The sequence below is a fragment of the Harpia harpyja genome, chromosome 11 (genome assembly GCF_026419915.1).
Source record: "Harpia harpyja isolate bHarHar1 chromosome 11, bHarHar1 primary haplotype, whole genome shotgun sequence".
NCBI lineage: Eukaryota > Metazoa > Chordata > Aves > Accipitriformes > Accipitridae > Harpia > Harpia harpyja.
Genome location: NC_068950.1, coordinates 1,550,339 through 1,564,136, shown reverse-complemented (window position 1 = coordinate 1,564,136; position 13,798 = coordinate 1,550,339). Strand labels below are relative to the sequence as shown.

Here is a 13,798-nt window from a genome sequence, read left to right as displayed (position 1 = left end):
TCACATGGAGATAACTCTCATAAGCTTATTTTTCAGTGGCTGATCATCCTGATCCACTCTGCTGACAAATACATCCATACTAGTACTAACGACCTTTGGCGAAAGAGGATGCCATGGAGTTATGTCATAGAAATATTGTGGCGGCGTGTTGCCGTACCCTCAAGAGACTTAATTGTGCCCTCAGTATGATTAATTGTAAGAGCTGAGTGAATCATGTGATTTTCTCTTTTGGCTTGGTGACTGAATGGCACATGATGGTAGGAAAGATCTTGGTTCAGACTAAATTAAAACGAAATGTTGGAAAGCCTTGGGGAAATAAAAAAAAAAAAGCAGAGGCAATTGACATCTGTCAACCTAATCTTCCTCTTGAGTCTAGTATCTTGTTTTGCTTTTGGATTTAAAACATTTCTGGTTATTTACCTTGGGCTAATTCAAAACAAATTTCAAAACTGCTTCGGCACAAAATGCTTTCACTTGGAAAATGGCAACTCTTCATTTCAAAATCCCCTAGAATGCTATACTTGATGGAAGGAGTAAATTTGCTACCCATTTAGGAAACATTCACAAAACCTAAAGCAATCTGTCAGTTGGAGTAATCTCTTCCTTGAGGCAAGTTGCCTTCACTGAAGACAGCACTTTCAGAGGAACTGGACCACAAGTTAAATCAACAGCGATCAGACAGTGAAACTTCGGTTGGACAGAGCAGAGAGCTGGGAGCTAAGAATCCAGAATTGAAGTTATTCTGTCTAATTTGCAGTGTTTGGGCAAATTAACCTAACCTCCATCTGCTTTTGCTTGACTGTAAAACTCTACTAATTCCTGTGTGTAGGAGTTGAGTTAACATTTGGTCTTCACTTGAAAGGCATAACAGAAGTGGATAAAACTTCCCACCTGCCTAAATATGTATGTGTGTGTACACAAGGTAACTCATGAAAATGGGTGCTTCAGTGTTTTTAGAAGTCTTAATTCACAGATGATGGTCAGTTTGGGGCTTGAGTGAGGGAAGTGGCAAGGTGTGTAAAGCCACATGAATAGGATGATAGGTTTGTTGCTCTGGAGCCGTGAGTGCTTCTCAGGCTTGATTGCCTAGCATTAGTGGTCCGCAGGAATGTAAGTGGTGCATGAAACTCTATCACCTTTTTCTCATGACAATGTAACTTTGAGGATTTCACGCAGTCTGCAGCCCAAAAAGCATGGGCAGCAATTTTTCAAATTTCTTTAGCCTGACTCCTTTTCTATTTCATTTTTTCTAAAGCTTTCCCCTTTTCCTGTCTCTTTTTTTTCCTTCCCACATACACGCACATGCCCAGGCTGCTCACCTCCCCAGGTTCCTGCATCTCCAACTTCTGTCTGCCCCGTGCTTCTCCTTGAAGACAGCAGTTTGTATTTCCCCATTCTCTGACTCCCCCTGCAAAATACACTTTTTTTTTTTTTTTTTTTTGAACACTTAACTGCACCGAAGCCAGCCTGGCCATCTCTTGTCCTACAGTCTTTCCATTGGCTCGAGACAGATACTGCATCCATCATACCAGCCAGAGAGGAGAGCTGCGCTCATGTACCCCCACTCTTGTACTCGGGTTGTGGCGTGCCTCTTTGGTGTGTCTCAGTACAGCAGTTCTTGAGCTATTGTATTTCAACGGTGGGATGGCAGATGAAAATGTTGTTCAGGACTGCTCTTTACCTTTTAAACTCTGTGCAGGATGAGAGAGAACAATCCCCGAGTGTGTAGCCAGACTGCCATCGCGTCCTTACGTATGTCTGTATTGCTGCGTAAGATTTCAGATACTGCTTTATTGGCACACTAAGCAGCAGAAGAGAGCGGGCATATAAATACACCAGAACAAAACAATGCGAGTAAACTATTTTCTGTTTTGCAGACCTCTTCTGCACGTATACCAGGCACTGTTATTCCTCCTCCCTTGGTCCGTGGAGGGCAGCAGACTTCTTCAAAATTAGGAACTCAGCAAAACACGCAGATAGTAATGCCACCTCTTGTCAGAGGAGCACAGGTAAGTATTTACCTTGTGGTAGATTGACTTTGTTTTTCCTTAATGCATCTTAACTATTTTCTTAAGTCATCTTTGTGCTTGTCTGGAGGGAACCTACAAAGGTCTTGCTGAAATTTTTTAGTATGGCTAGATGTATTGCTACTGAAAGGTCCTGCATCATTCCAGTTTTGCATATTGTGCTCTCCAGTAACGCTTCCAGTGAAGCATGAGAAAATCCTGTGATGATGCAAGATACTGCCTTACCTGTGTAGCTGCTTCCCTTAGCTGCGCCAAAGCAGTTTGTTTGCCTTTATTATGAAAGTTAATTTACAGGCTTCCAGCTTCACCCGCTTTTTAGGAGAGCAGCAGCAGAGGAAATGCAACACAATCCCTCGTTCTTCCATTTTTTTTCCCCTCATTATTCTTTCTGTCATATCAATTTCACCTTTTCAAATGCTAAAATTCAGGGTTTCTTTCCTCATTGTGTCTGTCTTGCAATTGAATAAGAGCTGCTGAAATGAGATAGTTGACTGGAAGTCTGAAAGTGCTGCTTTGCAGGGTCTTTATCACCTATAACAGAAAATAGTGGTGTCACTAAAGGAGTAGGAAAGCAATGTTCAATTTGATATGGTCTTCTAAAATTATGACTTCCGTGGGATACCAGGAAAAAAATATTTTCTTGTTAAATGAGGATTTATTTTGCAGTGAAAGGTCTGCTTTTATCTGTTGCATAGCCAGCATTAAGGAGGAAGGTAGAGATTTGGTATTTCATTTTCTTTCTATTCTGATTATGGAGAAAACCTCATTCTGAGAAATAGCTTTCCTAATGCCTTTAAAATGAAACTGGCTTAACAACTATACATTTTGAAAGAAATTTGACTCGGAAACTTAGATTTTTGGCACAGCTGTTTTGGCCGTAATGTGATGGCCTCACATAGAAGCATCTCTTCACATTACCTTCTACTTGTTTCATTTTGACAGAGGGAGAGGGAAAAACATCACATTTTGGCGCGGATGTTAATTATCACGCTTTCTTTGCGTTCCCTGCCTTGCCTCATTTCCACTGTCTCATGTCATCCCATTCGACTCCCACCACTTACTTCCTGCTATCTAATCCTCCCCATTGTTCATGGCACCATTGCATCAGCCCATTTCTGTGTCTTCCCAGCAAATCCACAACATCCGACAGCACTCCAGCACGGGGCCGCCTCCGCTGCTGCTGGCACCGCGGGCATCGGTCCCCAGCGTACAAATTCAGGGGCAGCGAATTATCCAGCAGGGACTGATCCGCGTTGCCAACGTCCCCAACACCAGCCTGCTTGTCAATATCCCGCAGGTGAGTTCCATAAGATTCTGTGCCAAACATAACATTCAGAGGAACAGAGATGAACAGTTGTAATTAATGATCGTTGGATTACTGTATCTAATTGGTGTGGCCTGCTGTCATCTAACTGATGTGGTCGCGTATTACTGCTCCTTGTTCTTCCCATGCAGTCCCCTTCTCTGTTCACATTCACCTCCTGTACATAGGAATGAAGAAAAACATTACAGAATATTGGAAAGAAATACATGTTTCAGTGAACTGAATGTTGCTGCCCATTAGGATATCTTTTTTTTTCTCTCTTCCTTAAGAAGCGTAAATGAGTGTTCTTGTAAACAGAGCTGAAAATGGGCTAGCGCTCCTATTTGAAACACCAAGAGATACTGAAGCAGCAACTTAACATCTAACACTGATATTGCCATACAAGTGCTGTAGATAAAGGAAACAATTCAAAGTCAGTGCTTTGACAAAATCATAAGGAAAAGGACTCCTTTTTGTTTTTTTCTTCAGAATTTCTAAAAAAAATTATAAGAATGATCAGTAAAGAAAAGTGAAGGTTTTTAGAAAAAGAATTAGTGTTAGATGACAGGTAATATTTGTAACAGGAGGTACAACGTCGCAGTAAACATATGTATTGTGATCTGTTTGGTCACATGCGAAAATAAGATTTAGAAGCAGACGGTTCAGTCTAGTCCCAAGCAGCCAGCCTTCATTGCACACAAACACCCCACGCAGCGTTGGAGCCAACGCTGCTTCCCTCCCTCTCATCCCTCTTGGTGGAGAGAAGCACGTGTCTCAAAAGTGCCAAACCATCTGGCTCTTGTCACTAAGCTGTGTCGTGTTTCTTCCCAGGCTTCACCAACTTCAATCAAAGGTACAACCGTGACATCCGCTCAGGCTAATGCTACTACGACCAGTGCCGCTTCCATCGTCAACTCCAACGACTCGCCGGCTAGCCGGCAAGCCGCTGCCAAGCTCGCCTTGCGGAAGCAGCTGGAGAAGACGCTGTTGGAGATCCCTCCTCCCAAGCCACCTGCACCAGAGATGAACTTCCTGCCAAGTGCAGCTAATAACGAATTTATTTACTTAGTCGGGTTGGAAGAAGTTGTGCAGAATTTGCTGGAAACTCAAGGTGAGATAGCGTTAAAAATGTTCCTCAAAGGCAAGGAGAGCATCTTTCCCATCTGGACTTTACCTCAATAGCAGGCAGCAGTGAGTTTCAGGTGTCGCAGGATTAAATTGTCATACTCTGTCAAATCTAAGACTCACTTCCTTTAATAATTTTCAAACTGTTTTATTTAAAATTGTAAAAAAAGGTCTAAAAAAAATCTAAAAAAAATGTTACGATTTCTCATGGGCTGGACACTGGTTGAAAAGATTTCTCTAAAATGCATCCAGTTCTCCCCAGAGCTGTTCACTTCCTATCAGCCACTTGTTTGTCTATCGCCACTAAATACTCTAACCAGAGTCTAAAGAAGTATCTGCCGGATACCTACACACACATTCACAGAAGTAAAGAGTTGAAAGATTTAGTAATGCAAAAGGCTTCAGACTGAGAAGAGTTAAGGGTGGAGGGTTTGCTTTGGGATTTTTTTTTTTTTTATGCTGTAATATTCTTGAGGTTTCTCAAGTATTATTCATTCATGGAAGCCACAGGTGGAGCTGAGCTAAGCTGTTTGTGTTCTCCAGGTAAAGTTTCGGTTGCTGTATCATCTCGCGAGCCCTATATGTGTGCTCAGTGTAAGACTGACTTCACCTGCCGTTGGAGGGAGGAGAAGAATGGAACCATTATGTGTGAAACCTGCATGACATCGAATCAGAAAAAGGCCTTGAAAGCTGAGCACACTAACCGACTGAAGGCTGCCTTCGTAAAAGCACTGCAGCAAGAGCAGGAGATTGAGCAAAGGATACTGCAACAGACTGCGTCTCCTGTACAGACCAAGTCAGACCCTATAGTGCAGCACCACTCGCTCAAGCAGGTAAGCCTTCATCCACCAGAAGCCAGATCTTGGTGATGATGGGGCAAGGGTCCCGTGGCTCCAAGCGCAAGTGTTTGATATCCTGGCATGAAACTGATACGTGGACTTGCTTTATTTAAGCTCCACAGTGTGTGTGTTTGAGTGTAAGCTTAAAACTGGGCTGGTGAAAGTGTTTTTTGTCATGTGGGGACCTGATACTTGAATTACGTTCTCTGTACCTGAAGAACAGAAGAGAGTGGTGTTTCTCTGCAGTCATTGTAATTATCCAGAGTGTTTAACTCCTATCCTGCAAAGTCTGTTCCTGAATTTTTTTTTAGGATGTACCAAATGGAAAGAGGTGCTCCAGCACCAAAGGCAGAAGAGTAAATTGACCTAAGATAGAAAAAAAAATTAGCTTGAGCCAGGAACACGTAATGTTGCTTGTGAAGTTTAAAGGTGATGGTAGCAGCCAAGGTCTCGCACACCTTGTAAAACCGCCTTTCAGTTGGAGGAAGACAGAAGCTGCTTAAGTGCTGCTTTGAGTTGAAATAATCAAGGTACTGGTTATTTAGGTCAGGGAAGTAGTGTTGCCTGTGTGTGGAGATGCTTACGCCGCACATTTTTTTGCTGCTTTGCAGTTATTATAATTCCTCATCCTTACAGGTGCTTTCAGAAGTAGAAAGCTGATTCTTATTTTGTTGTAGAGATGTCTTGGAAGTTTTCAGCCCTGAAACTATAGTAATGCATTCTAGGCTTGGCAGACGAAGCCAAGAAAGGAGAGAGGAGCAGTAAAGATCCAAGGCTATTGTACTTGAGAGACAGAAAACTGCTACACCTGTCTTACCGTTTGCTCTCTTGCCAGACTTCTAGCCAGATGTCTCGAGGTCCTCCTGGAGCTCCACGAGGAGTGTTGCATGCATTTAGCCAGTCACCCAAGTTGCAGAATGCATCGTCTGCAGCAGCACTTGGGAGTAGGCCAGGTAAGCATGCTGAGAGACCTGTCAGCAAGGGCAGCGCTGCCGCCTGGAAGAAGACTCCCATCAATACAGGTAGATTTTTCTCTAAAGTTTCTTTTCTTTGTACTTACTAGCTGCACTCTGTCCAACAATCATAGTTCTTTGGGTAAGGATGCTTTCTCTTTGACACTTCCTGCATGAAAGCCCGATGATAGCGAGGCTTTGCTCTTAGTATTGGTGTTGGCACTTGCTTTTGGTGTGGTTTATGCTTGTCAAAAGGGGCAATCAGGTGGTGCTACCAAATAAAAACTACTGCTTTACACATTTATAAATAGACTAAATAGATGTAATGTCACACTGTTCATCACTGAGTCCGTATGCACAGCCAGTACCATGCTGCAGGAGTTTGTCATTCATTTCTGGGAGTTTTAGTTCAGTCGTTTAATTTTGACTGGTGTTTTCTCTTGCTGAAAGCAACGTACAGTAAATAAATGTTTTTGCTCTAGGTAAGGCTACAGTGCACACTCCCAGCATTCCTCAGGTTTTGAAGTAATAAAAGCTGTTGCTTTGGATAAATGGAAATTATAAATTCTAATCTAATTTTTTTTATATATATATATATATATAAGAATCTGACTGGAGAAGAGTCATTTGTTTTCTTAAATGATAATTAGGATCTCCAGGAGGGAAACACTGTAGCAACTAGCTCTTCTGTGATCTACTTTCTTGCCCAGTACTGAATGGATTTCTTTTGATTTTTTTTTTTTATTCCTGACAGATTAATTTATCATTTAAAACGTAATTTCATTGTAGAGAGCTCTAGCCTGCTCAAATCTTCATTTCTGGTACAAAATCTTGCTCCTGTTTGTTCAGATGGTTTTGGAAGCTTTCATCTTCTGAAGGTGTCTGACTTCGTGGCCAGTAGTGCCCCATGTTTAGATGGTCCATGCTTAGATGATCCGTTTTCACGTGGGTGAAACGCGAACAGTGTGTTTTTGCCACTGTTTTGTCTCCTGTTTGTGTCATACTGTGACACTTGTTCTCTCTTCTCTTTTATATCTCGTCAGGTGGGGCTTTACCTTTTGTTAATCCTAGTTTAGCTGTGCACAAGTCATCTTCAGCAGTAGACCGCCAGCGTGAATATCTCCTGGATATGATTCCCCCACGGTCCATCCCACAGTCCGCCACGTGGAAATAATGCAGAGGAATGCCCAAGAGGAAGACTTTCCTGTTTCTGCCATCCTTTTTATACCACAGTACAGTGGAATCTGCTTTAATCCCAGCTGGATATGCCCCAGGCTTTATAGGATGCAAGAAGACCACTCCTCATCCCATCGAGTGCTGCTGTCCCTGCTATGAGAAAATGACACCACGTGGGTGGGAAAGACTTAAGCTCATTTGGTTCTCAGATTCTTATGATTGACTGATGATGAAGGCTGTCAGGGAAGGGGAAGAATTCTTATTTTTTTTGGCTTTATGTATTTAGTTTGGATTTTTTTGTCACCAGCACAAAAGGAGGACTAAATGACTCTCTGCCTTCGGTTTCTTTATTAATAACTACGCGTTCACCAGGAACACGGTGTTCGTTCGCGATCGAGCATGGATGTCAGTTCAAGGAGAGAGGAATTTCAACCTGATCTTGCAGATGCATTTAGTGAGCCAAGTTCATGTTTGCTTTTCTTCCCTGCCCCTCCTCTAGCCAGGAAGGCAGTCTACAGATTATAATGTTTCAAAATCTTCTGATGATGAGCTAATGATAAATAAGTGCAAACTCAAATTCCAGTTGAGTATGGTTTGGGTTTTGTTTTTTTCTAAGGGACTGGCTGCCACCAAAACTTGTCTGGCAGGTGGGAACCAGTGCAGGAGTCTCTCACTTTTGTTGGATTCTGTTTTGAATAGACTTTGAACTGTTGGTAGTCTAAAATCTAATTTACTGAATAGACAAACACCTTTGTTCAGTCTTTCTAATTCAGCGAAGAGCAGTTGGGCCTTTCATATGTTCCCAGAGACTTAAAAGTGAAACTGTTTTTGATTATTTTCTTTTTGGAGGGTTTTTGTTGTTGTTGTTGTTTTGAGCAATTTTACTCAAAAAAAAAAAAAAAAAATAGGAATTCCAGAAGCTGCACGCAATCAGAACGGGCAAGTGGAGGGAGCAGAGGACCAGGAAGCTGCTGTCAGGTCGCAGGCTCCTTCCTCTGCCGATACCCGCCGAGAAGCAGCCGTTCCCGGTCTGTGCTGCGGTGGCCCGATGACCGTGCCAGCACGTGTTGGGCATGTTGGGGGCAGGACTGCCTACCTTGATCCCTCTAGAGCTCCGTTCTTCCAGGCGTACCAAGCATGCTCCTCTGTCCATCACTTCAGTATTTCATTTTTGATAGAGCTTTAGGTCACCCTGCTTTAAGGACAGGTTTCTACGTGGTTTTAATATATTTTGGGGGTTCCACAGGTTAAACCCAAATCCATCAGGTCCAGTTTGATTTTTTTTCTTCTGTCATCTTCCCTCCCTCTTCCCTGTGCTTCTCCCAAATTAAAGTTGAATTCAAGTGGCAGAAATACATGCCTTACTACTTGTGTTGCATATCAGTACTAGAAGTAGTGCTGATAAGAATTATTTGCAAAATTATATATATATCTATATATCTATATATAAAAGAAAAGGGGGGGAGGGGTTACTATTCAGTCTATGCTGAATCTATTTTCTTAGCAGTTGCTGTTAGATCTAACTTTAAACCAATAACTGTATAGGGTTGTCCCCTTCAGATCTAACTATTGCATAGTGAAAAAAAAACTCGTTCATTTTAGCCCCTCTTCTGTTGTGTGAATATCAGTATTTAGATACTTTGAAAACTGTTCGGTAGTATAGAAAACCTAGTTTTGCAAAATGGTATTTGTTGCTGTATAAAGCCCTAGAATTTCAATTTGACTTTGTTTTTTGTTTGTTTTACAAATGTATATTAAGAGCTAAATGGGGATGAGAGGAATTGGTTTGAGTTTTAATTTTTCTTTTCATTCCAAGATATTGTGGACTGGGAGATGTGGAGAGAGAAATTGAGTGCATTTTATTTTTGCACTTTGAAATACTATGAAAAAGTTTCAGTTCCTTACCTGTGTGGAGTTTTTGGGTTTGTTGTTTTTTTTTTTTTTTCTCTCTTCTGACAAATTGCCTGCGTTATCTTATCATTGATGCAAATGTCTGGCACTGTTAAATCACCTGGGGGGGAGTGCATTTGTTTAAAAAGAACACGCAAAACTTCTCAAACTAAAATGGAAATGCCTTTTTGGAGAGCCTGGACAGTGTCACAATTTCTTTCCAGTGTTGGAGTAGCTTTAGCTTCAGCTGATGCTGGAAAAAGGGGGAATGGAAAGAGAAGCCAGAGGTATTAAACCTGCCTGTTTTAAAAGCTATGTCAAAACCTTTTTGGAGTGCCGCCAGTTCAGTACAGCAGCTTGTAAATTTTAATTTCAGCACAATGGATAGGGGAGACTTCAGATAAGCCTTAAAATAATCGAGAAGACTTATTTCAAGATTTGGAACTGAAAATAAAATGAGGCTGCACATACTGTCTTACAAACGTTGCTCCCTCAGCAATGCTAGACCGCGATCTCTTCTCGTTTAATGTAGAAGAAAATCACGCAAATACTACCTTACGTATTGGGGTAGAATTATTTTGAAGGCTTTGTAAGCTGAACAGAAAATACTACATGGATATTAGGCTGTCGGGATTCAAACCAGTTTTGACATTGTTTTTAATCTCTGGTTCTTGGAGTGTTGCAGGTAACTTAGAGGATATATTTATTCCATATGTATTTCTGCAAAGTTTTAGATAAATGCACCGGGGAAATATTTCAGTGGTATACATGTGTTAAATGCCAGAAGAATTGCTTCTTCCTTTGTAGTCAAAACTGCGTATTCAGTTGAGTAGTGTTGAACTGGGCTAGTTAAGGTACCATGCCACGTTTAGATAGTCCTTAAAACACTTGCTACAGTCTTTCCAAATCTCCTCCTCCCCATCTGTATGTTCCCCTTCTTGCAGAAAAAAAAAAACCTAAAAAAACCAACAAACAGAAAAGCTCAGTTAGATGGAATATTCACATAATGGTGTTACACCCTAAAGGTTAAATAATTTGGGATTTGTGAAGGAGGGGGGTTTAGACAACACTTTTAAGAACAAATCTTTGGTTTATTTCTACTGCTGTCATGTTGGGATTCCTGCCTCCGTAAGGGCTATTAGTTCTGCCGCAGAGCTGTCTGAAAGTCAACCTCATCGGCCCTCTCCTGGAAAAAGACCATTTTACTTAAAGCTCCCTCAGAACAAGAGACTGAACGTGCTGCTCGACAGTCTAACCTGTAAATCGGTATCATTCAGGTGGAGTATCTGGCATCGTGTCCTGTTTCCCCGACCCTCCACTGCTTCGCTGCAAACTGCTGCATGAGCTGGTTTGACATTGCTCAGATGCTGCTTGCTTCCCCCCTCTCCTGGGGTAGAGGGTTAGAGCAGCGTGTGGTTCTTGCAAGCCATATAACCTTTCTTTGAGACGTTGCGACTACAAGATTTTATAATACAGTAATAATGAAAATGACTATTGTACTTAGATTTTAGCAACTTGTGAAATAAACCCCGGATTTTCATTTGAAACCCGTGTTGCAATTTGGGAGCTGTGTGGTTTTTTTAATTTTATTTTTTATAACCTAATTTATTATCTGTTTGATTTCTGAGTGTTGCAAGGTTGCAGTCCTTCGCTCAGAAACACGACAAGTGCCTGGTTGAACCTTTTATTTTTATAGCGCGAACGACTTGGACAGCGTTTCCAGTTCCTGTAAAGGATGACTTTGCTAATTTTTGTATTCTAGGGATTCCTGTACATGGCATTCCAGCTCTAATAGTGAGGAAGACTCTTGGTTAATCTTAAATTTGAGATAGTTTGGGGTTGGTTTTTTTCTATAGATATTTTTAATCATAGTTTTAGGGAACCATTCATTTACCTCTGAATTCTCAGACCTAGTTGTCACTTTTTTTTGCTTACGAAGGAAAAAACAAAAAAAATCTACCAAAGTACAGTTCAGAATGGAATCTGGGGGGCTTGGGCTGCAGGAGTAGAGCAGAGCAGGCTTAGGCAGGTCTCATCAGAACCCTATTTGGCTCATTTCTTACTTTCTCCTTTTGGAAGGAGGGGGCACAGAAGGCATTTTTTTTTTTAATAATAAATATATAAATATATAAATATATATATAATGCAAAAAGACCTCAAGGAACCGCAGTAGTGTTTGTCTGCTTAAGGCAGAGTTATGCTGTATATTGCATTTAGCGAAATAACTTGCTTTGTGCTTTTTTTTAAAACAAGAAAAAGAAAAGAATTTATAATCATCTAAAAAAGGAGTGTAACAGAGTAACGTTACGCCAGCGCAGGGTATGTTTTTGTCACTCGTATTTATTGTGACTCTAATCTTTGATAATAAAACAAAAATTTAAAAAAAATTCCCACTAAAACCTGATACTCTCAATGGCGGAAGAATCTGAAATCAATAACTGTATATTGTATTGTGAGGGATTTTTAGTATTTGAATGACAATAAACAAATGGACAAACTCTTGGGTCTGCCTTTTATTTCAAGTATATCTGTTTTGAGATACCTTTTGTTTTGCACCACTCGCTTACAGGTGAGGATGCTTGAGATGAGGTTGCGGTCCGCTCCTTTCCTCTGGCAAGGGCACAGTTTCTTCCCCCAAAAACCAGGTTGATGGGAGAACGGGAAAGGAAGAGAAGACGAAGTCTACGTGGAATTTCGTGGATTGAAATTAAAAGCCACAAATGGATTAAATGTCTTCACAGATGCCATCTCTGGATGGGGCACACATGTTCTCCAGGCAGAAATGAGACAAACACCTCTTCAGCCCTTCTCACCCTGGAATTGCTGCTCTCTGCCACTTGGTTACCCTTTGGTTTTTATCTGTTGTACGTGTCCTGTCGTAAAAACCTCACCTCCCAAGTAAGCAAGCCAGAGAAGATGAAATAAGCTGCCTGTGTTCTGCCTGTGTGCCCCGGAGCGGGCTGGGAGCTGGAGAGCTGCAGTTGTGGTCGTTCTGCAATTCCAAAACTAGAAATTTAACCCTGTGTTCCTCAAGTTTATTTAAATACTTGAGGATAACTGAAGAAGCTGGTGGATCACTACCTTCTGGGAGGAGAAAGAGGAGATTTAGATTCCAAACTTGAACAAGAACGTTGCCAGGATATTTTTGGCCCCAATGCTGGATAAAAAAAAGCCTTTGGGGCATTGCACAGCAGCCTGGGAAGTGCTGCAGACACGGCATGTAGCAAGTCCCATCACACCTTACTCTCTCGTGGTACTGGCAGTTCCCTGAAGCCATGCATTGTTGTCTTTCGGCTCACGGTGATTTGCAGCAAGGCGAAACGTGGCTTTGCCAACAGCCCATGCTCCAGAGTTGCTGGTTTGGGAGGAGAGCGGAAAGAAGAAGGGACATGGTTCCTGCTCTAGAATGAAGGCCAGCTTGAAGGCAGGGGAAAAAAAATAGGTGGGTTGGTTTTTTTCAGCTCATGTTTCCATACGCAGTGCGTGCATTTGTGTTGTCAAGGGCAAGACCACAGTGGTAACTCGGGATTTGTGCACGTGTTGGATCAAGCCCTGGGCTTTTGTCTGTCTGTAACTCGTAACTGCTCGTCCCTGGGCAAAGCTGGAAACTCATCGAGCATCCCAGCCTCATCCTGCCAGAAATACTCGATTGCCATTTCCAGACGTGGTCCTCTGCCGCAGGCTGAGCTGCTGTCCTACGGTAAGTGGGAAGATGCAGTTTCAAAGTGATGGTTACTGTCTGGCTGTGCTCTGGCGAGCCTTCCTGATGGAAACGCCTGAAATTGCTGAGGATGAAAAGTGGTTTAGCCTGGGTGAAAGCAGGAACAACTTGTTTTGGCGTCTTAAAACCTGATTTTGGAACTGCAAGCGCCGACGCGATGGGAGGAGTGTTCTGCGGGTCCTGCTGACAGCGTGCGGTGGCAGAGCAGTGAGGAGGAGGTTACAGCGAGGGGCGAAGCCCCTTCCCTGCAAGAGCAGCCTTGTTTTACGAGCAGATCTGCACCAACAGCCAAGAGCAGCGTGGGCAGACCCGGGTGCCCCCCAATCCACCTCTCCCGGTGCCGCTGGATGTACCTGGGTCAGCTTTGACCTGAACCCTCCTCGGTGTTCACAGATGGTTGAAATGTTTGGGCTTTTTTGGGTCCTTTGCAAGTTGCTTCTGACCTTCTAGAATTGGAAAAATCTCTAAATTTCTGAATATGCAAGTTCAGGAACCAGTTTAATTGAGGCTATTTCATTTTCCTCAAAGCTGTTTAATTGCTGTGCTGGTGAAGGCTCTTCTCGAGAAAGTCTTTTTATGCAAAACTGCTGAAGTGAAAGCTATTAATGCTAGGCTATTTTGGTACCAAAGACATGAAGCTACTGTGGATTGAAGTGGCAGAAGAAGATGGCAATACCTGAACCTGGCAGGCTCTGGGGGGCAGCTGAACCAGAGAACGTTGTAGAGGGGTCCTGTACTGCAGGTTAGCATCTCAAAAGTCACAG

The 13,798-nt window shown here is 42.3% G+C and overlaps 1 protein-coding gene across 8 annotated transcripts in view; it reads left to right on the top strand.

The window, feature by feature from the left end:
- GATAD2A (GATA zinc finger domain containing 2A) overlaps positions 1 to 11,816 on the top strand; it is a 68,341-nt gene extending 56,525 nt beyond the window's left edge. For 5 of the 8 annotated variants that reach the window (XM_052802599.1, XM_052802604.1, XM_052802598.1 and 2 more), the window contains 6 exons: positions 1,878 to 2,009; positions 3,136 to 3,324; positions 4,162 to 4,441; positions 4,999 to 5,288; positions 6,130 to 6,316; positions 7,291 to 11,816. In XM_052802599.1, coding sequence (XP_052658559.1) covers positions 1,878 to 2,009; positions 3,136 to 3,324; positions 4,162 to 4,441; positions 4,999 to 5,288; positions 6,130 to 6,316; positions 7,291 to 7,421 — 1,209 coding nt within the window. In that variant the 3' untranslated portion in view covers positions 7,422 to 11,816. The remainder of the gene's footprint in view (positions 1 to 1,877; positions 2,010 to 3,135; positions 3,325 to 4,161; positions 4,442 to 4,998; positions 5,289 to 6,129; positions 6,317 to 7,290) is intronic. The other 3 variants (XM_052802605.1, XM_052802602.1, XM_052802603.1) reach the window with 2 other exon arrangements.
- Positions 11,817 to 13,798: the final 1,982 nt, after the last annotated feature.